This window comes from Gordionus sp. m RMFG-2023, chromosome 4 (genome assembly GCF_954871325.1).
Source record: "Gordionus sp. m RMFG-2023 chromosome 4, tfGorSpeb1-WG-v2, whole genome shotgun sequence".
NCBI lineage: Eukaryota > Metazoa > Nematomorpha > Gordioida > Chordodea > Parachordodidae > Gordionus > Gordionus sp. m RMFG-2023.
The window spans coordinates 12981466-13005467 of NC_088778.1; the positions used below are offsets into that span (position 1 = coordinate 12981466).

At 25.4% G+C, this 24002-nt stretch overlaps 1 protein-coding gene across 1 annotated transcript; it reads right to left on the minus strand.

Moving 5' to 3' along the window:
- Positions 1-5501: 5501 nt before the first annotated feature.
- Positions 5502-14044, minus strand: LOC135928896 (uncharacterized). The gene is made up of 7 exons (XM_065465351.1): positions 13948-14044; positions 7490-7545; positions 7158-7302; positions 5920-6018; positions 5835-5869; positions 5762-5789; positions 5502-5709 (listed from the first exon to the last, which is right to left on the minus strand). The coding sequence occupies exons 1-7, from the start codon at positions 14000-14002 to the stop codon at positions 5579-5581; spliced, it is 549 nt and encodes a 182-aa protein (XP_065321423.1). The 5' UTR covers positions 14003-14044; the 3' UTR covers positions 5502-5578.
- Positions 14045-24002: the final 9958 nt, after the last annotated feature.

The following is a 24002-nucleotide window of genomic DNA, read 5'->3' on the forward strand; positions in this document are numbered from 1 at the left end:
AGGATAATCCAAGGGAACAGGATTCACTATGAAAGCTAGAAAATATAATAAAAATAATTAACCATCAAGTCTGATAACTCTTATCACAAAATATTCTTTATAAGTAGCAAAAAAATTATCTTTATTATATAATCATATTATGAATCCAGTAAAATAATTTTAAATCAAATATCATGTGAATTAAAACAAAACACTTTTAATAAACTTAAATTTTCAGGTCTGGCCTGCTTTTTAATATTTCTAATTGGCCACTAGATATTTTAAATAAATCAACAAATATTAAAGAAAATAAATTGAACATCTTTATTATCAAAGGTGGTATTTATAAAAATTATTGTTTGAATTTCGAATAATCCTTATATTTAAAATTCTTGATATTTACGTTGGAAAAATCAAATTCATATGTTTAAACATACTAGATAAATTTTTAAAATTTATGTTTTTTATTCGTTTTAAAACTTATTCATATTTAAATATAAAGTTATTACATTAAATAAAAATTGTATTTATTACAAAGTTTGATGGTTTATATGCTTAAATAAATATAGATGATAAATATTTTTATAAAAAACACAAACTGATTTTTAATAAATAAATTATTGATTTTTAATCGTATAATTGCCAATTTTAAAATATTTTGGTCGCAGGCTTTCGCAATTAAACAATTTTGGCTGTATAGTTAAAAAGCCCCATGTGGTTAAAAACGTCCCGATTAAGATTATAACCAAAATAATCTTGTGTAAGTCTTATTTTGTTCACAGATGGCTGAAAGGTGTGGGTTTCTACTTGCCAAATCTTGAGGCTTACATAATATAATTTTGGTTAAAATCATAATCCAGCCGTATTTAAAAATCGACCCAAATCGGGCTTTTTAACACCACTTGGTAAAGGATTATTCAGTATCTATTGAATGATATAGAAATGACTATTTTGTAATAGTATTTTATTTTATAAATTTAAGATCAATATAATAAATTTTTTTATAAAATGAAATGCATAATTACTTGATAATAAAAGTTTTGGCTAATTTTTTATCGATTCACTGATGTGGACAGCTTATTAACCTCTGATTTCTTATATATTCATAGTTTTTATTCTATATTTTAATTTTTTTTGTTTTAAGAACATAGATTTTACTAATAAAGACTTATCTTTTTTATTTTTATATTTTTTTTTGAGGGGGGGGGGGTTGTTGGTTGAGCAATAAAAATTGCTTTCTGATTAAATACCGAATAAAAATTTATTTCTTTCTTTCTTTGGTAATTTTAGCAAAGCATTACTTAGAATAATTTTTAAATTTTAGAGAAAATAGTTATGCGGATTTTATACAATTAAATATTTATTAAAAATTCAATTATACCCATAGTCATCTCCTAGATAATTTTTAAAAATAGGAGTTATTTTATAATCCCTATCTAAAATATTTTTATTGACCGAAACAGTTTCCTCCATGAGAGAAAATATTTTCTTGGGCGCCACTCCTAAATTTACTATCATTTTTTACTCCTATCTCCCCCCCCCCTAGGTACCTACCTAATACCTTTTGAAATATATATGGAGGACCCCCCTCCATTCGTTCATGTGAAGACTGGACAGACTAAATATTAATGTTATCAAAGATGAAGAGTAGTTAAGGAACAAAAGATCATAAGGTAACCCGAAAGCTAAATGGCGAGTCACATCCTAAAAGAAAATAAAATATTAGCGGCGATTCTAGTTTATATTCCAAGTACAAAAAATTTATGATCAAGTTTAGATACACCATTAATAAATGATATCGAATATTTTAAATGCAATTTACTGTTTTTCTTGATCATTGTCATCCACAATTAATATATGAAATTAAATTAATTTACATTTCTCTTAAAGAAATGTCGACAAAATGTGGAAGTGGCTTATACTTTTTAATTTATGAAAGAAATTTTCTTCGAATTCATGACATTTTTTTAAAATTAGGTTTGAATCTATTTGTTATACTTATAACTAGTCCCTACCTCCTTAACCTTTTATTTTTACAATCTTTATAATAAAGTGGTTTTCATGCATATTAAACAATCATCATGCCATAGGCGTAACCAGGATTTTGCTAGGGGGAGGGGTTCCCCCATAAATTTAATTGGAGGTCTTTAGGTCGATTTATTGTATTGGCTATGTTATATTTTAATAAAAATAATTTTGAATTTTTATGTTTTTTCTATAACTTTTTTTCTAAAAATTTTAAATTAAAGTCCTTATTTAAAAATTTATTAATTTTTACTAATTTTTCTTTCTAATTCTTGTTTATAATAATATATTATATACATTTTGGAAGGAGAGGAGGGTGGGGGTGTAGGGGAAAATTTTTTATTGGTTTAAAATGAGAACAGACAAATTTTAAAAGGGAGAATTTCCCTTCCCCCTTTCCCTTCCCTTCCTGGTTACGGCTATGCTTAGCCTACATTAAAAATTTTAAAAATCAAAAATTTTAAAAATCAAAAATTTTAAAAATCAAAAATATTTATAGTTCAAGATGGTCTAGATAGAAAATTGCAAAAGAAACAGTGACAAAGTATTAGAGACAGGGACTCGGAACAAAGACCTACTCATGCTCCTGTTCCATACCCTTCTGGCAAAAATATGTTCCATTGTTCTATTCCTGATTTAGAAACGTTCCCAAACGTGCTTCTGAAACTAATCTAATTATATTAATATATAATTATTTTAATTATTATATCAAAGTGCATCTACAAAAATACAAATCGAATACTGGGATTATTATTTGTATTCGTAAGAATGATAAAAACACTATTCTATTTAATTCGTAGAATATTCGATTTGATTAGAAAATTTTTTAAAAATATTTTTAAAAATGAAAAAATTAGAGTATGAAATAATCTTAAAATTTTTTTTTAAAATAAATATTTAAATATATTTTTTTAAAAAATTTGTGATTTCATCTTGAAAGATTCCTTATGCATGAAAATTAGAAAATATTTAATTATAAAAGTTTTTTTACTAAATATATTAGAAATTTTAGGTAAAATTTGATCAAAAATCTTTTTCCTTTATAAAACCTTCAAAGAGTTTCGCTCAAAAATATTCACTCAAACTCTATAAAAAAGTCATTTTAAAATTCGATGATATGCATTATTTTTAAGTTTTTTAATTCATCTTCGACCCCCCTCCCCCCCCCTCCCCCCCAAAAAAAAAATACCGTAATTAATAAAACATTTAGAGAATTTTTAGATTATTCTTCTGATTCTGATGAAGCGTCAGCATCTACCAATGAAAGGTGTGAGAATGAACTAAAAAGTTCATCGGCCATAAAACAAATAACAATCAAGATAGTTTCAAGTTTTAACAGCAAAAAATTCCTTTTATTCGGCTTCCAGTAAAAAGTATCTTATTAGAGGAAAGACCAACGCAATTTAAATGTAAAAAATTATGGACATTCTTCTTTTTTTAAATAAAAATTTGAATAAATGTTAATCATTTTGTTTTTTATTTATATGGAATTATAGAAATAAATAAGCAGAATTATAATAATTTAATAAATAAAAAATAGAAAGGTAAGATAGAATAAATTCAAAAAGTAGAAATAGCAGAGTTGTTAACGCTACTTTTTAAAAGTAGCTAGCTCCCGCTACCTTCTCAGAAGTATTTACTCCCGCTCCCGCTACTACATTTTTAAAATGAGCTAGCTCCCGCTCCAAATAATGGAGTGCCACTCCATAATCGCTCCTTTGATTTTCATTTTTTTAGAAGATATACGAAACAAAATCATATTTTTTATCAAAAAGTTTTATTTATATTAAATGATCTATCAAAATATTTATAATCTTTTATTAGCTTTTATAAGTAATAAATTTTCTAAATTAGAATCTATCAAACATCCACGCCTCTCCCCTAAGACCAGTTTTGCAATATAGGCGCTCCACAGTAGCACTAGAGGGAAGCGGGGCATTGTATTTTATAAAGATATTTTTTAATTCAGGGAATTTATCAAAAATAGTAATTTTGGTAACATTATTTAAAAAATATTTGTCCAATATATTATCTTCCTGAGATGGATTTCATGGAATCGAAAAAAATCTTCCAAATCATTTTGTATTTAAAAGAAAATTTATTTACTTTTAGATGCTTTTTTAGATTGAAACTGCTCACTTTTGAAAATGAAATAGTTTTATTTAAACATAAAAGGCATTTTGCCCTTAAATTTGTTTGATCATTTGGATCAATATCTTTTAGAAGTTTAAAATATTTTTTGTATGATGGAAATGGTAATTACATTTCTTTTTCTAGATCTCTAAATCCATAATATCTAAAACTATTTTTTATTATATATTTATAAAATGAATATTAATATGACTTACAAGATTTTCCAAAAAATTTTCAACATAAAAAAAAACTTGATGTTTAATATTTAAGATGATCAGATGAAAAACCAATATAAAACTCGGCTCAACATTTAATAATGGATAAATTTAAATAATATAAAATTTCATTTTTATGAATTTTAATTAACAAATATTATTAATAATTAAAAAATTATTTAATTTATACATTAAATTTAAAGAAGCGGTGGAGCGGCGCTCCTCCACTCCAGCTCTAAAAGGAGCTAGCTCCCGTTCCTTATTTTTAAAAAGGAGGTGTTTTTTAAAAAATGTAGCGACTCTCTAGAAGCGCCGCTGCTGTAGTGCCGCTCCTTAAAAATTCCGAAGAATAGTAGTAATCAAGTTTTGAGAAATTTAATAAGAAATTAAAAATATGTGAATTTTTATTAGGCTATTTCTAATATATACCAATAATTCTTACAAGTGTACACTATAAGTTTTTGTATACACAATGTTTCTGTTATTTTTATAATTAACCTACAGTATAGAAGTTCTTTAATATATTTTAAAATGTATAAATCAGATAAAAATAATATTAGAAATGTAATAAATTTAATTAGAATTTTAATATTATTTTTCGGAACAGTCCGAAACTGTATGTTTCATTGATCCTTGATTGTAGATATTTCATCTTAGGAATTTGTACTTACACTAAATACCCCCCCCCCCCTGTCCCGTCCCCTTTCCTAAGCATTCTTAAAAAAAATCTAGTTATTTCTAAATAATTTATTATTAGTGTAGCCAAAGAAATTAATTTCTAACAAAATAAATAACTAATATTGGAGCTGCATAGTGTATACATCTATTTCTTACTGCTCCCTAACAAACATGAGACAATTTTTGCCTCAGTAGAAAAGCCACAAGTTATTATTCTAGTTCACCACCCTCCAACCACATCATTATTTACATTATACCTAATGTGTTCCACCATAAATATCTTAAATATATCTACAAGAATTAATCCGAAGGCATTAATAGTATTGATTGAAGATATTTGCTCTTATTTCGAAATCTGGTCAGATATAAATATAAATGCTCATAATAACTGTCTATATTATTGATATTTTTTTTACATAAACTTTATTCTGTCACGCATTAATAAAATTGGGATTAAATTAAGGGGATTTTGTTTTAATAAATAAGATTGTGTTATTCAGTAAGTATGCGTTAAAAATATTTTTTAAAAAAACAATGAATAAATAATTTCATTTTTTATTTAGATGTTTAGGTAATTTAATTAGATACAGTCTTTTGCCTTTATCCCATTTTGCAGAATACTTGTTATAATTTTCATTATGAAGTATTTTTGGTAAATACATCTTCTTATTTTTTATACCTATAATATACAATACAAGAAGGTTTTCATGTATGTTAAAAGTTTAAGTTACCAATATTAAAATTTTCTGCATCTTTGAACTAGTGGGTGAATAATAAAAATGTGATATTAAATATAAATTATACTCTATAAAGGTCTGATGGCGAATCACAACGACTATCTTTTTGAATCAAATAATTGTAAATATAATAATTTAAATAATATTTATACCTATTCGCTCTTTTAATGCCAACCATACATCGCAATTATTTCTCATGTAAGTTATCAATCTTTTATAAACTTCGGCGTCATTTATTTCTAAAGCAATATCTAAATTAAAAAAGCATATTTAATTTATAGAATAAATAGCAGAGGCATTATAGACCCCCTCATGGCATTAGAATTCGCAAACCAAATTTTTACAGGCCCCAATAGGTCTCAAATTATGGGTAGAACCTTATAGGTTCTTTTGTCGTTAGTAGCAGGGGTCCTCAATATTTTTCATTATTACGCCTCTGATAGATAAAAATGATTAGAGGTGTAAAATAATAATATATTATATGTAATATTAAGGCTAAGCACCTTATTTTTTATAAAGCATTCTAAACCCTATGGTCCATATTATATGTTTTTATATTCTTTAAGTATTAATTTTCCCAAATCGACAAAAGAATGATAATTTAGATACCTTATTTAACAAGAATGCTAATTTAAATCTATACAAGCAAATCTGAAAAATATCTTATAGGCACTATAATACTTGATCATAATATATATTATTATACAACAAGAAATACTATATAATGATAGAACAATTATTTATAACGTTTTTTTTTAAAATTTGAATTGATCTTACAGATAATTTTTAACTGTGATTTATACTTTCGATTTCATATTTTTAAAAATTTTCAAGGTCTTTTAGTACTGCAAATCTATTTATGTTTCGCAATAAATATATAAACTCATAGATTAAAAAGATACCTGGTATAGCTTAGCTAAAGAAGATACTTTGACATTTATATTTTTAAATAAAAGAACATTTACTAATCGAGCTTTTATATTTATTTCACATTAATTTAACATCGAGAACATAAAATACAACCTATAAGAAATCACTTAGTTATGACTGAATCAAATTCTTTTATAGGGAAATATTATGTAGGTAACTTCTGATTTTAGGCACAAATTAAAACTATTCTCCTTTACCAAGACAAGACATATAATAAAAAATATGGGAATTTTTATTATATCATCACTTGAGTACTGGAATACTGAATCCAAAGCTTTTTAACTATAGAATCTATTAGATTTTAAATCTTATATAAAAATTCAAATAATTTGTTGAAAACTTTGTTTATTTTTTAATTTTTTATTAATTAACTTTTATTCTATCAAAAACAGCGCAAACAACTTTGTTATTGTTCATTGTGAATTAAAACACTCCAATATTCAATCGATCATTTTTAAACCTCTGATATCATCATCTTGATCACCATATTTCTTGTCTTGGTTTAACATCTCTATGATTTTATTCTTCGGGTAGTTTACTTGTAAAGATGGTAAAAAAAGTCTCCTAACTTTTCTTGATAGTACCTTACTTCCATAATATTGATTCTATAATTTATTTGACAACAAATGTTTATTCATTAATAACTAGTAATTAATAATTCTACTTATAATTGATTTTTTAAAGAATCAAGGCTATTCAGTATATATTAAATAATAATAATCAGTGACATAATATAATTGAGTAAATTAAAAATGATTTATGTTCTATGGTGTCAAAACTATTAAAATTTACCTTAAAATCAGATTCCATTTTCTCTTCTTCTGATCCTAGGTTCTTATAAAGTCTACCTAATATAAAACAATATTTTGTTTATATATTTATATTGAGATAAAAAGAGCAGTTTGAAGCCCCCCCCCCACCCTCTAATAATATATAAACTTTAATCTAGAGTTAAATATAATTAAGAAAACACTTAGATTAAGTAATAAAAATGACGTTTAATGATTTTGAGGAAGAATGAATTGGATCTTAATTTTTTAGTTTCGGAAGCCATGATAATGATAATTATATTTATTGTTTAATGAATCTTCTTCCCGAATGCAATGCAAATATACAAGTTAGTGCACACTCATTAATAATATAAAAAAAAACTATCATTGAATTTATTATATTATTTATCAAAGGAGGAAAAAAATCAGGATTTTAAATTATTTATGAGTCTTTATTTTTACTATTATTATGAAATTATTTATTTTAAAATGTTAGTTTTAATTCAAATTTTAAATAAATATCAATCATTTGATAATTCACAGTATATGATTAATATTATATATTTTTTATAAACGAGGGAGTGTGGACTAAATACTTTTAGAAAAAAAAGCTTAACTTTAATACTATATAATATTTCCGGCATAATCTGCTTATAATGTTCCTAGATTTAATTCAAAATTCTAACATTTCGAATTGCTAATTTTGTTAGCTTTCCTTTATCTTTCTAGAGGTAGCTTAACCTTAAAAGAGTTAAATTTTAACCCAACTCTTTTTATTCGCTTTAATTGGATATCTATATTAAATTATATTATAAAAGGTATATTCTGACTTCCCATCCCAAACCTCTAAGCCAATGACTATATTACCTTCTACCAAATCAAAATTCGCAAAATAAAAATGAGCAACCCCGCCCCCCCCCTGCAATTATTTTCTCATTATCTACCAGAGTTGTTAAACCATACTTAAAAGTAGAGCGCTATCGCTAGTTATCAAAAAAGTAGTGCGCTACCGCTATCGCTACCCATAAAATAAAGTAGCGCGCTATTAACTAATATTTTTTAAAAGTAGCCTTGGTTACTTTTTAGTGTTGTATTTTTTGCTTTTAATGTAATTGCATAGTATATATAATTTATTAAAATCTAAAATTTATAAATATTTAAACAGTTAGTTTTGATTATAAAAAAATTTATGTAAAAAGACTATAATTTATTAATAAAAATTACTATTTATGGAATATTCTTTTTTTATTTTTGTTGCATTTTGATAATAAAATCATTTCTAATTCTATACTATCAACCTCGAGTCTAGAGCGACGATTATAAAGTATAAATTTCGTCTTACTAAATAATTTCTCAACACTAGCACTTGAGGGAATGGCAGTATTTGATTTTATAAACATATTTTTAATATAAAAAGATTTATCAAAAATACTCATTTGAGTATTTTTAGATTTAAAAAACGCGTTTAGGAGTTCCTATTATATTAGTATCCTTTATTTCAGAAAAATTATCAGTGGAAGTCGTTTTTTGGTTCTAACTAGGACATCTTTATCTGCTATCTCAACCATTAGTGTCTGGCGACAAAAAATTGTTGTACCAGGGAATAGAGTTTTAATCATCATGGTAAATAATGGATTATCAACCTATGACATTGGCTGATTTGTATCAATTATAAAATCGACAATAACTTTATCAGCCAGTTTCTGAGAAATATTGGTATGCAATATTATTAATCAATTTCGCTTGAATTTAATTCGTCTTTTTGGAAGTAGTCTCCTCTATACCAAAATTATTAAGATGTTTTTCTATCTCTTTAAAACTGTTGGCATGAACATTCTTAAATTGATACTACTAAAATTTTAAAATGACTACCTTTAAGTGTTTTTTGAGAGATGCTAGATTTATTTGAGGATATATTTTTTTACAGTTTGAACAAATAAATTTGTAGTCACCTTTTGTTTTTACATTAATTTTAAAATATTTTTCAAATTTTGGAAATGGAAAATTTGTATTATTGTTATCAAGAACATTTTCTTCCAGGGTAACTTCCTTTTCATTAATATCATATTTATCTGACTCACTTACATCGATTTGAATATTCATTTGCCATGACATTTTAAATAATTTGCACCAGATGATTTAGGTTTATAATACAAATTGAAAATATAAATTTTAATTTCAAAATTAAGTAATGAATTATAATTAATTATGATATTATATATAAATTTTCATGTTTATAATTACATTCATTATATTTTTAAAGTAGCGTACCTTCAAAAAAGGAGCACGCTAAAAAAATAAATAATAACGCGCTAATAGCTATCGCTCCAAAAAGAATAGAGCGCTACTTTAACAACTCTGCTACCTACCTGCAATTTTATTTTAATGACGATAGTGTCTTTACAATTCCATATCACCCCCCCCCCCCCCCTCAATTCTAATGGGAACCTTTATTTTATAAAACTCCTAATATACTAAATTTCATTATCCTTAAAATTTGGAAGATTTTTAATATTTAGAACTTAATATAATTTAAAAAACATAGAACAATATGCTTCATAGCAAACTATTTATTCAAGTTATCATTAAAATCTTTAATTCGCATAATAATATAATTCCTTAATAACTTCACCTATAGTACTGCACAAATTGAACTTTTCAACTCAGCGAGCCGGTCGTTATAATTTTAGTGCAAAAATTGGTTCGCTTAATTATGACACTTGTTTAAAAACGTAAGCTTGACTAATATTAACGCATATAGTTAAGAACAAATGTGACGGATCTTATAGCAAAAAATAAATATATATACTTTTCCACAAAATTCGACCTAGAATGACAGATATAATCGAATTAATAAATATATTTACCAAAATATTACATTGTTCAAATTTCAAATGTTTATAAAATTTAACATTTAATTCCAATTCTAGTTATAGAAAAAAGGTATACCTTAAATATATTTTAATTCCTGCCCATTCCTATAACATTAATATTGATAATTTATCAGATATATAGGAACTAAAAAGGGAGACGCCTATCATTGGCAAATACAATTATAATGGATAAACAATTTCAAAGCTCTCTTAAATTGTTAACTAGCGAGATGCGAACAAAAGTATTATTGTTTAGACTTATCAAAAGTAAAATAAAATAATAAAATAATCATATATATTTAATTAAGATAGATTTCATTTGACAATACATTTTCCCTTAATTAGCAACATAATATTATATAATTGTATAATAGTATTGCTTATTGTTTGCTTTTTAGATATAATATTTGATATTTTTATTCGGAATATTATAATATTTATATATTAAACTAAATTCTTCCAATCAAATTTTTTTAAATGGTGGTGACTCAATACCTTTAATACAAAAGTAAATAAAATTTATTCACACTATTTTATTATAGAAATAAAATATTTATAAGAAATCTTCTATTATGATATTTAATTTATTTTTGATTGTTTTTACTACTTATATATGTAGCTAAGCTATTTAAAATAACTAGAAATGAAAATTTAATTTTTTTAAAGTATATTTATTTATATATAAAATTATGATCATAGTGTGTAATGTAATATATTTTTGCATTGTTTGTCATTAACTATTTAATTTTAGCCTATATATCACAAATATTTTATTAATTCTGCAACTGCGAGGCAAAGGATCATTTAAAATCTTTGTATTATAATATGAAATTTATTAAGTGGCGTCCTCGATCCACTTAAATTTATTAAGCAAAAACTTGAATTTTTATCTTGTATCTTTTAGTTTGAAAATGTTTGAGGTTAATGTCAAAAAGATACAAAATAAAAATAAATTAAGTTGTGATAAACAAATCTAAGTAGGATTCAACATTAGTGTTGTTTAAGTAAGTAGTTACATTAACTTCGATTGGAATGTAACTTGAAAAATAGCCATATAATATCCATTAGCTAAATTTAAATATAATAATTTTTTAAATAAATTCAATTAGATTAAAAATCGACTCTGTATGCATACTTTTCTTAAATATCCTGTCCAAGACCAGAATTGAATAACTAAAACAATTTAAAATTAGTGTTTATCAAATATAAGCCCACCTTTTAGATACCAATTTTGAAAATTTTTTTTGTTAAAGTTTGATAAAATTTATTAAGTTTAAATTTTTATGAAAGATTATTTTTTCGGTGCAAATTAATATTATATGATATTTCTTTTCTGTGCAATTATTTTGTTGATTAATAAATTGTATATACATTCAAATTCCTGATTAAATTTGTAAATAGCAAAATTAATTTGCGTAAAAGAATTATATTGAAAAGAATAAGTTATATAAATAATATATGAATAACTTGATGTAACTAGTTACTTTTACGACTTAATTATAGTTATAAATTACTTTAGAAATTCATTATATATCTCAATTTTTATATCAAACTAATTTATTACTATTTAAGGAGACTATTATCTAATGTATTACATTTTTTTTGAATTAATTTATTTTGAATTTATTTTTGATCAACCAATTCCGATCCGGCAAACCAATTCTGATCCGGCCAGACTAATTCCGATAAGAGTCAGTTGTCTATTAAAATTTATTTATAAAAGTTATTATTATATTTTGCTATCTCCCAGATTTGAACCTAAGAACTTTTGTTTCGGAGACGAAGGCTGATTGTGCTATCAAGCTCATTGTAATTTAAAATGGGAATTTTATATTATATTTTAAACAAAACTAAGAAAAAAATTTGGCCATTAATCATATAAAATTATTTATATAGAATGTCGGATAGCTGATTCTGAATTATGTTTTTCTGGAACAAGACTTATGCGAATGATTTAGATGATGACCCAAGCTAAGATATGAATGAAACCCTATATTCAGATGGGCAATGGGAAAAAAGCCTTTGGAAAATCTTAAGGAAAAACTTAGGAATAAAAAACTGCGGAAAAAAATCTCAAGGAAAAAATAGCGAGAGAAAATAAAAAAAAATACGGAAAAAAATCGAAAGGGGAAAAAAAGAATAAAAAACTGAAAAAAAATCTCTATTATTAAAATAAAAAACTTTTAAATAAATTAAAGAAAACATTTTTAAGGTAACTATTAGTTGATAAATTTAAATTGAATAAATGAAGAATACAGATTTTATTAAAAATCTGGTATTATTGCCAACACTTAAGAGTAATTCCAGAATGTTTACAGGCCATCTGAAAACAGATATGCTCGACAATTATCCTAGAATTATTTATATATTTAGATTACATTTTATCATATATAAGAGCTGAATTTAAAAGAAACTATTATTAAAAAAAATAATTTAACATTGTCCACTTATTTTTTAAACATTTATCTCATCAGATATAGTGATATCCAAATATAATGTAGTCATTTTACAAATTTATTTTAAAAATAGTATTATTTGTTGAAGTATTTTCTTTTTAATAATACAGATTTTTTTCCACAATTTTTTATTATTAGGTTTTCTACAGTTTTTTATTTTTAATTTTTTTCCTTGAGTTTTATTATCCTTAGTTTTTTTCTGTCAGTTTTTTTTTCTTTAAGGGTTTTTTTACCAGAGTTTCTTTTATTCCTAATTCTTTTTTTCTGCAGTTTGTTTCCCTTGAAATCTCTTTGAGTAGTTTTTTCCTTTTTTTCCGCAGTTTTAAGTCTAACTTTTTTCACAAGTTTTTTTTCCCTCTATTCATTCAGATGCTGCAACATCTTTACAATTAATATTCCATTCTTATTATGATAGCTAGGTCATGCCGATTTTAATAAAAAGAATAGCACTCCAAATAATTTATGCAAATATAAAAAAAAATCTAAAAAACAAGGCACAAATTTGTTTAGGCTGCTAGAATAACTTTTTCTAGGTAATTTTTTATTTAATATGGAATTTTGTTTAAATACCAGAGTATCTTTTTTCCAGTAGTTATCTTTCAAGTATCTCCAACGTTTTAGCCGAAGTAAGAAATTTAAATATAAATTATTTATCAAACTATTTTATGGAAATTGCTTCTGCTTCTCCTTTAACAAATATCCTGGAGAAAAATACCATAGACAATTCTATGGACAACTTTAGGATTTTAACGATGCTACAAATGTTATTTCAATAATAGATGATTATGAGGAAAAGGTTATGCCGTAAAAAATGTTTGTGTTTAAATAAAGATTATTTCTTTTTACCATAACAGGATATACCAATTTTTCGATTGTTAAGTAAGGAGGACTATATATTGATAAAAATGGTATAACCCATTATAAAATGCTGGTTATATTACGGGGGATTCATTTTATATGATAATTTTAAATTCTCTTGATTAGATTCCTTAGCAGTTTGTATTTAATCAAATATTAGAAGTTAAAAAAGGAGGACATCGGCCTAATTTTAATAATTTAAATTTTTTGGAAGAATATAATTTTTTTTGAAATGCTTTTATAAAAATATTCACTAGTTTTAATAACATAGTTAATAGCTTGATACAATATACCTTGAGTTCCAAGGATAAAGAACATTAGAATGAGGAATTTTATAATGTTGTCCATACTATATAAAAAAAATCTCAATTACTTAATTTTAAAAATTTATAAAATTATAATTTTTAAAAATAATCTATATGCAATATATATTCGTCGGCATATAAACTTCATTAAATATGTATAATATGTCTTAATACCGTCAGAATTAAAATTGTATATTATAAATTATTGATTATTTGAAATTATAATTTAAGCTATTTTAAATATTGCGATCTCTACACATCTCACAGAATAGCTTGTCAGTGAGCCTTTATTACAGAAATTAATTATAAATGAATTATGAGACTCCATTTTTTTTTGTAAAAATATGCTTAATATTTAATTTTATTATGGTAAATTAAATCATTACCATTGACCGCTATATTTGGATCATTTAATAACTACCTTGATTTGGTTGAAAATGTTTTATCTAAAATTGGATATCGTCTCATGATTAAATATTATAAAGCAGTGACATCGCTATAACTTATTTTTTTTTCACATCCAAGGGGGAAATTTTTTTTGAATTTATGCATTCTTAATTATATTTTTCTAGGATATAAAATATTTGAAGTATTGCTCTAATTAAATATAAATGTTCCACTTTTGTAAATGTATAAATTGTTTATGGATAGTTTTTTTAGCAGTCATGAGCGAGTAGTAGATTAATTATAAGATGAAAAAGCTTTAAGAAAAAAATTTTAAGATTATTTAAACTAAAATCGAGATTAGAAGCAAGTGATAAATCTGCAAAAAAGACACTTGCCCAGCATGATTCAACTTAAAACCTTTTTGAATATTTCTAAAGAAAAATAATTTGGACCAACTATGAGTTGGAGCATTACTAAGTGAAAATATATATTTCTTATGAAGATAATTCATGCTGATACTACCTAAAAAATAATCCATTCGAGTGAAGAAATGTAGATTGAAAAATAATTTTATATTGCATTAGTTCACATAATCAATAAATATAAAATGTTTCTTAATCCAACAATGATTAAATAGCGTAAAGGTCAAATATTATATTTTTATTAGTGTTTGCAACGGTTCGATCCCACCGTTAAGTCAATTGAGACCGACCGTGGGGCCATCGGTCCAGTCCGTCAGGTCCCATCTAAAAATTTTTTATTAAGCTACAAAAGTTTTATTTTGTATTAAATTTATTAATAAAAAATGTTAAATTACCAATATTTTAATTATATCATCAAATCATTTTTATTGTATTATACAATACAAATGCCTAATATTTCAAAAGAATATTAAAATACAAATTTATTGAATATAATTTAAATCATTTTGATTTACATATTTAATTAGTTTTTTTTGATATATATAATGCGATAGATATTTGGTTATAAAATATAAATAAATATTTTAATTATTCTTCTAAAAAAATCAAAAATTATTCTATTTTTTATCCATGATTCAAGTGTCATTATAAATTGAACAGATTCATTCTATTTCGTTTTTTTGTTATTATATCATTAGCTTTAGAAAAGATCCGTTCATATGCTACAGATGTAGCCTGCTGTGGGAAATAGTCCATTGCTATTTTGGTTAGAATTGAAAATCGATATTGATTCCCTTCCCACCAATCTAGTATTTTAGAATTGATCGGATATAAAATATCAGATAAATAGCTTTGGATTTCATTTAAATCATCTTTCTCAGCTTTCTCTGCTGATGTCCCGGTTCCCATGAGCCTATCCCTGGCTATTTTCTTATTTCTATTCTTTTTTTTGAATTTAAACCAATATATCATACAAGTAATAGAAAATATTATTCAAACCAATAGCAATATTTTAGACCTATTCCAATAATATTTTGTTAATCTTGGGTTTTTAATAATGGTTCCCAGCCCTAATCATAACTATAAGTATGTTTATTTGATTAAGTTTTTAAAATTTTGAGCTCCATTTATATGCATAATTTACTTGTGCTTGAAGAATTGGAAAATATTTGTAGACATATTTTACATGTTTTTCCAGTATTATCTTCTTTTTTTTTGTATAATTCTTTAACATTTTATGTAAAGAATTTGATGGATTTTTTTCATTTACATCAATAGTCATTCTTTCACCCCCTGAAGAGTGTGGTAGTTCAATAGTTTTATCAACTTCTATGATTTCAATTCTTATTTCTAAAAATAAAAATATAATACTACCTATCCTACTAAATTAAATTACGTGACGACAAATGAATTGAATGAAACGAAAGAATATAAAAATTAAAAGATGAATGAGATATTATAAAGTGTTAGGCATTAAATAATTATGTTTTATGTATTCATGTACATGTACATTTACTAAAAAGCAATTCATAGTATAGTAAACTTTTATCTTCTTTAATCGGTCGTCGGTCGGACCGGACCATCGAATCGTGTTGTCGGACCGAACTGTTCGGTGGGACCTAAGAGTCTGATAAGACCGCCTTGGAGGGACCAATGCAAACACTAATTTTTATAATCATAAAATAGCTATATATGGGTTAAACAAGCATTATTTATATAATTTGGGATAGTATTATAAATAATTTAATAACCAAAATTAGCAATACCTTAAATATGATAATACTATATATTATATAGATTTACTAAAATATTTTTGATATATAGAAATATATTAACATGAAGAAATAATGTGTAACATAAATTTATAATATAGATTTTAATATAAATAACCAGAGAGTTGCTTCTTAATAGCACAATTACTTAAAAATGAGATCTTCATTAAATTTACCTAGCCTATATAAAAAGAAAATAAAAAAATTAATTCAAAATATGAAATCATTTAGTGTCACGTCATAATAAAATTCGAAATAATAATATATAATTGATCACGTGACATAAATCAACATTTAATATGTAATCGGTCACGTGATTTAAAGTAACATTTGAATCTGGATAAAATATATATGGTTGCGCTCACGCATCTAGAGCCAGAATATTTTTATATGTATAAGATATTTATTATATAGACAAAATTTCCAAAGGCAATACGTATTAGAAAGGAAATAAATATTTAAAAATATGAAACGTGGCAAATGTGGAGGAATAACAAATCCTAAAAAAGAGGGGCATTTGCGGTCTGTGGCAAGAATAATATAACTGTAACATTTTGATGTTTTTCTAAGGATTGAGTGATTAGAACCGTTGTCAAATAAAGAAAGGTTAGAACTAAAATGATACTAAATCAGACTAATATCCTCGATTATATATACTTTTATATAATATTCGTCAAATAAGAAAGGTTAGAACTAAAATGATACTAAATCTTTATTAAATAATAAGATAAAAACATAATCAAAATAAATTAATATAAATTAAAATTAAAAATTAAAGATTAAAAAAAATTAAGTTCGTAAAATCATAATTTAATCCTTTATTCAAAATTATAACATTATCAAATTAACAAAATTATAAAAGTCAAAATAATAAAAAAGATTACTAAAAAAAATAAAATAAAATACAAAAAAGTTAATAATTATAAAAGATCTTTCTTGTATGGTAAAAATTGGCCTTTTTATACTTTTTCCAATTTTCTTTATCACTAATATTCATAACTATTCAAATATAATATTTTTATCACGCGTTATAACAATAAATCCAAAAGAATTCTTTATGCAAATTAAATATAAAGTACAAATTTAACTAATCTAAAATTTACAACAATAACAAAAGATCATATCAGATAAGGAACTCTCCAGGTGTCTCCAGGTGATTTGATTAATAATCTCTAGAGATTGGGAAATAATAATGAGGCACTATAACTTCTAAAATAAATGTACTAGCTATTCAATGGGATTACTACTAGTGATCTGCATCGGGCCTAATTTTTCAAGCCCGGCCCGGCCCGAAATTTTTTTTAAAAAAGTTTTGGCGGCCCGGCCCTAATCCGAATATTTTTTAAAAAAATTTACCGACCCGACCCGGCCCGAATTTATTTAAATATAGAAATTAATTTTTTTTAATTACTCAAAATAAAAGACATATGTTATATGTCGTTTAATTTCGATAAATAAAATCAGATATTTTTATTTTACATAAAAAATTCAATATAAAATTGATAAATTTAGATATATTTGAAAAAATTTCTAAGATCCGACCCGACCCGGCTCAATTATTTTAAATAGAATTAGGCCCTCGGGCCGGGTATGGGTCGGACCTAACTTTGCAGATCTCTAATTACTACATCGATGCCAAACCTTCAATATTTTGCCACGATATCTATAAAAAGATCAGTCCTCCTAAGAACACAGCCATGGCAGTCATTCGTTAGAAATAAAGGAAGTAAGACAGGATGAAAAGCTGTGATAAAACTTATGACTAATAAGCTGCCGGCAGTTATAATGTATTTAAACTTTTTGGATTTCCATAAACACTAACGTTTGAAAATGCTAGTAGTTACATCAAACAGTTCCAAAAAACTTAAGAATTTCCTTGCCGACCGGCCATGGATAAATAAATACCCTATGTTGTCCAATAAAAACTGATCCCAACAACGAAATTGTTTCCAGATACAAAGGACAGTTTATAAAAAATATACACTCGATTAAGATGGATTTACCGTTAATCTTCGGGAAAGTAAAGGGGAAATTAAAATTTGTGTCGATTTTGAAATTACTCTAAAACTAGTCTTTTATCACAATCAAATTCCTGTGTTAGGTAATTTTAAAATATACATGATCATAGATCTTAACTAGACTTATTGCCAACATCGAAAAATATCTGATGATTGCCTAACTTCGGGTAGTCCAATGCACCTCCATATCCAACATTTCTTACAGGATTCTGTTGTTTTAGGTTTTACCATCGAAAAATTTGGGATTCATCCAATCTAGAAAGTTCAAAACAATTGTCAAGCGTTTAGGTTTGATTAATCATTATGAACGATTTATATTCCTTATCTTAATTGTAATGATATCACAGAACTGTAGCATCGGTTGACTTGCGTTAAATTACCTTACTAATAAGCTACCGAGGAATAGATAATTAAACGTTTTAATCGGTTGAAGAAACTTCGATATCTCATCCTAGGATACCTATGAGCCAGTTACGAGTTTAAAATGGGTTTTTTGAATAAATACTAAGAATGAGAAAGCACAAAATGTTTCTCGTTAGGATTTAGATAAAAACTATGCACTAATTGACAAGAAGGCGTGTGCTCAAGTCGTTTGAATGTTGGAGAAAAACGCGATCAGGTGAATAAGCATTTTCACGAATGCATAAAGCAGATTACCTATATGAGGCCCAGACCAAAACCATGTCCTAACAGGCTACCTCAATTAACACCTCGGATATTCAATTCTGCTAGAAATCTTCACAAAGTCAACCTGATTTGATATCCAAAGTTGATAGGTATTTGCAGAGTTTTTAAAATTAGATATACATATTTTGTTCCATATAAATACATTTCTATAAAAATATCTGTATCTAGATATATTTTTAGCTGTATGTGGTGTATCTATTGATACATTTTGATACAGTATATTTTAATTTTAATTATATTGTAAATTTTTATAATTTTATTATATTTATTAAATATTTGTCATAGTTTATTTCTTTCTAATTCAATATATGTCTTATTTTACACAATGGATAAAGAAAATATGGTACAATTATCTTATAAATATTACAAATTTTTTGATGGCTTATATTAGTGATACTGATAAGAAGCACTCAACACAGCATCGTCAAATTTTGGAACCTAATTGGACTGACTTCAAATGCCAGAAAGAAATGACATAGTTATTAGTATAAACTTTTAAAGTTTCCAAGTGATATTAACCATAGTAAGAATCAAAATATATATTTATTTTTTTCAACACCTATTAGAAAATATGAATAAGGATAGAAAATTTGACACCCATAAAACTTTGACTGACTTTTCTAAAAATGTGTATGGTGATTTTACTATATTTAAAGATTATCCTAATATTAAGGTGTTATCCATAAATATAGCATTATCCTAACTTCCAGCGCACCAGCTGAAATTAATAGTGTGGTTACAAGTCTTTTTAAAGGTGGGTGTCTCGCGAAAAAAACATCAAGATTGTTTTACTGGTAAAATTTAATATAAAAAAATGTTCTATTTACAATTTGAGTTTCAACAATAGATTTTAAATTTTGGCATTATGCACAATTTACATGATGGGGAATTGTATCTGTATCTAGATATATTTTTAGATTATGTATCTGTCTCTAGGTACATTTTAAGCAATGTATATGGGTATTTCCTTCGATTTAACAAACTGTTGATAGGACTAAACATCGTTGAATGGAATAATCGTGGGAAAAGGTGTATTACTAGTGTCCCAAGTATGACGATGACGTAAAGAATCATATAAAGAACGTGGGTTTGCCAAACAGTGGAAAGTGGTATTAGATTCTTAAACGGAAATATAATAATCCTGATTAAATATGTAAATTAATTATTTCAATTTACATATTTCATTTTAATATAAAAAGTTTCAATATACGATTGAATATGAAGAATTTTATATCTATGTTCATTTATTTCTAATAAAAATTTATTCCAGAGCAATTAATTATTAAAGGTACCTTTTTCAGTTTAAAATTATTTTACCACTTTCCTCTTGGAAATATTAATAAAATAATGTAATAAAAAATTGCTATAAAAATTGCATATTAACCTATCCATCCATCAAGGATGAATGGTGGTACTACAGTTGTCGGATTTTTAACAAATTCATGTAGATTATCCAATACAAACGTAGGCTAACTAAATATATCCCTCACCACGCTTTTTACTTTATTAAAAACACTTCCTTTATTATTCAAAACCAGAGATCAGTATAATTGTGTATACTTAGACTTCCTATCAAATCTTAAAAATCCAATAAAAGCTAGTTTGAAGCGATCTTAAACATTAAATTTACCTTTTAATTATGAATGCAAGTTACCTTTTTCCCAAATCAGGGCATCCCATATTAATAGGGGCCTTCATCTCCTCAAATATTTAATAAACCAAATTTATACAAACCAGAATGTCCAGAAAGCCATCGCAATTAGCTACTTAACACTCTCCGAGACACATCTAGCCCAATTAGCACTAATAAAAAGATTCCGAGTTTCTACTTGCTGCATGTTTTGAATTTTTTTTATTGAACCGGAAATTTCAGTAACCAACCTATTTATATTACATTGACAATATAAATAATATGATCTGTAGTCTATGCAATTCCCATGTAAACAGTAAAAGACATTATCCATTTCCAAGTATATCAAAAGTAGACACTTATTCTTTATTCATAAAGAAATTTGGGCTAAGAGGTTTGATGCACAATTTGACAAGAAACAAATAAATACACAATTTTGGACCCATAAAGATCATTTCATAGGCATAGATTCCTAGATTATTGGAACCCGTGGTAACACTAAAGGCCTGCAGGAAACAAATTTTTTTCCACCCGTAGAAAGAAAAAAAAATTTTCTAAACGAACCGTCCTGAATTTATTTTAAAAATAAATTCCTGACCCAATGGGACTCGAAAACCAAAGTATAAAAAATATTTTTATTTTTTAGTATATGTTATAAAAAATAATCTAAAAATGAACAAAATTTTAAAATAATATATAATCAAACCATGATTTATAAGTATCGCTGAAAATAATATCAAAGATATTATTAAACCAAACCAAACCCGACCCACCCGAAAAAATTTATGGATCCGATCCAATCCTAGATAAAGATTAATTACAATATCCCATATCAACCCACAGTTGGGTCCTTAAACTGGGGTTTTGGGCTAGTTTGGTTTTGCAGACACTTATTATGTTAGATAATAAAAGACCCAATCGTATTAATTTACGTCTAAGGACATCATTTAATTTTGGATTCATAAAACGCTAATAGTGAGTCACCAAAGATATATATCCTAGTTTAAAAACTATGAATTTCTTATCGATTGTTACAAACTATTCAGTCAGTACCGTAACTAAGGGACAGGGGTTCGAACCTTGAAAAAATTGAGGAACCCCCTGAATTTTTAAAAAATACCTTAAAAAAGTAATTTTGAAATTATTTCCCTAAAAAAAGAAGTTATTATGAGATTATACCTGAATAGACTGAATCAATTGCGGCTGCCTAATAATCTAAACATAACAAATATTCTCAATTAGATAACACATTTTTTTATCCTTCCCTTACTACCACCATAGGGAACATCGGTGAAGAAGTGATCCTCTTTTTAAAAACGTTAGGTATAGCTAACAACAATCACTGGAAATCCCAAAGAAAATTTATACCTTAGACATTTCTTGAGATATGCAGGTCAAATTTTATATTCATCCTCGATTCTATGCCGGACAATATTTAAAATATATCTTTCTAATCTCCTGTTTTTTTTTTAAATTTTAGTCATATAATTTTTAAAACACATATATTTATTGAAAATAATTTTTTCTATTATAAGGCCATTTCCAGACAGAACGTTATTTCAAAGCGGTTTTGGGTAATATTTCTAGCGATTTTTTTTTATTTCCAAAAAAGGATACTAACTTGACAAATTAATTTTTTTTATATAATATTATATTTTTAAAAAAAACTCCGGAGCCCCATTTTAAGACGCCATTTAATGAATATTTAAATCAAACCAGTTTGTTTTCTATTTCCGATTAAAAAAATGGGAATCTGGATTGTTTTTTTTAAATATAATATTATATAACAAAAATTAATTTGTCAAGTTAGTATCCTTTATTTGGAAATAAAAAAAAAAGAATACTGGAAAAATTACCCAGCTTTGAAAAAACGTTCTGTCTGGAAATGGCCTAATAAATTTTTTAATATATTTTTTTAAATTATGCTATTTTTCGAAAGAATTTAAGTTGAGCTATAGCTCCTTCGTAATTGTAATGGTTAGGGACGCCACTGCAATTACCTTAAGGAACTTTAGAAAAAAGTTACTCTATTTTTTAAAATATCAGGAAATATATTAACCATCATACGTGAGACTCGACAATAATTTTTTACCCTTAAAGAAAAAAATTAAAGTTAAAATCAGGGCGTCGAAGTAAAATTTTTAGCCAGGTTCGGTTCGGGTTCATAGCCTCAAAATTGTAACCGGTTTTGTTTAAATTGAGTTCAGTCAATGTTCGGGATATGTTAAGTGTTTCAGAAGCCTCAATCAATTCTTAAAAGTCAATTAAAATTTTTAAATTTCAATAAAAAATTATTTTTAATTTTAAGGCCTCATTTATAGTGATAAAATGTCGCGATGTTTTTCCAGCGATGCATAATTTAATATGAAGCTATTTAACTGATGTATTTTGTAAGTTGTTGATATATAATATTTAATTTAAACTATACTGAATTAAAATACATTACACAATAACAATGTCATAAAATTTATATTATTATTTATTGAACTAAAAATAAAATATTCATATTTACTATTGATAAAAAAATTAAGTAAATTTCTTAAATTTAATTAATATCACTCATAAGTTGGAAGAAAGAAGAAACCAAATCGTTGATAAAATATTATTAATATATATCTAGAAAATTATGGATTAGTGGAATTATATGATATGAAAATCTAAAATTGTATAATTGAAGCAGAGGTCTTAAATTTAAATTCTCGGGGGAAGTTTTATTGTGAAGCGCATAACTTTCTCCTATATATTTTTTTTAAATTTACTTATTATATATATATTTATTCAATTGTGTATATATATTTTTTTTAAATTTGTCAAATTTTTTGAATAATTTAATATTATAATTAATTTTTTTATATGATATCAATATTTGATAAATTTTAATAAAAATTTTAATTTATAAAAGAAATTAGCATTGATCCGCGAATCCGATTCAAAAATGCCAGGTTCACAAGGAGTTTGAAAACGGAATCGGGGTGGCAAGGAATTTGGAAACAGTTTCAGGTTTAATTTCCCCAAAAATGTCATCTAAACCTGGTTAACACCTTTGGACTTCGATGCCCTTCTTCAAATATAATTGCATTTCTATTCACGAATCGGGTTTTACCTACATAATAAATATATTTTTCCA

Bases quoted from the DNA above. Each gene is read 5' to 3' on its own strand.
- LOC135928896 (XM_065465351.1), bottom strand. From the start codon at position 14,002: ATGGACAACATTATAAAATTCCTCATTCTAATGTTCTTTATCCTTGGA. The intron at 7,546-13,947 runs GTATATTGTATC...GTTTTATATTAG, and splicing joins CTTTATCCTTGGAACTCAAG to GTAGACTTTATAAGAACCTA. The intron at 5,710-5,761 runs GTAACTTAAACT...TGTATATTATAG, and splicing joins TGCAGAAAATTTTAATATTG to GTATAAAAAATAAGAAGATG.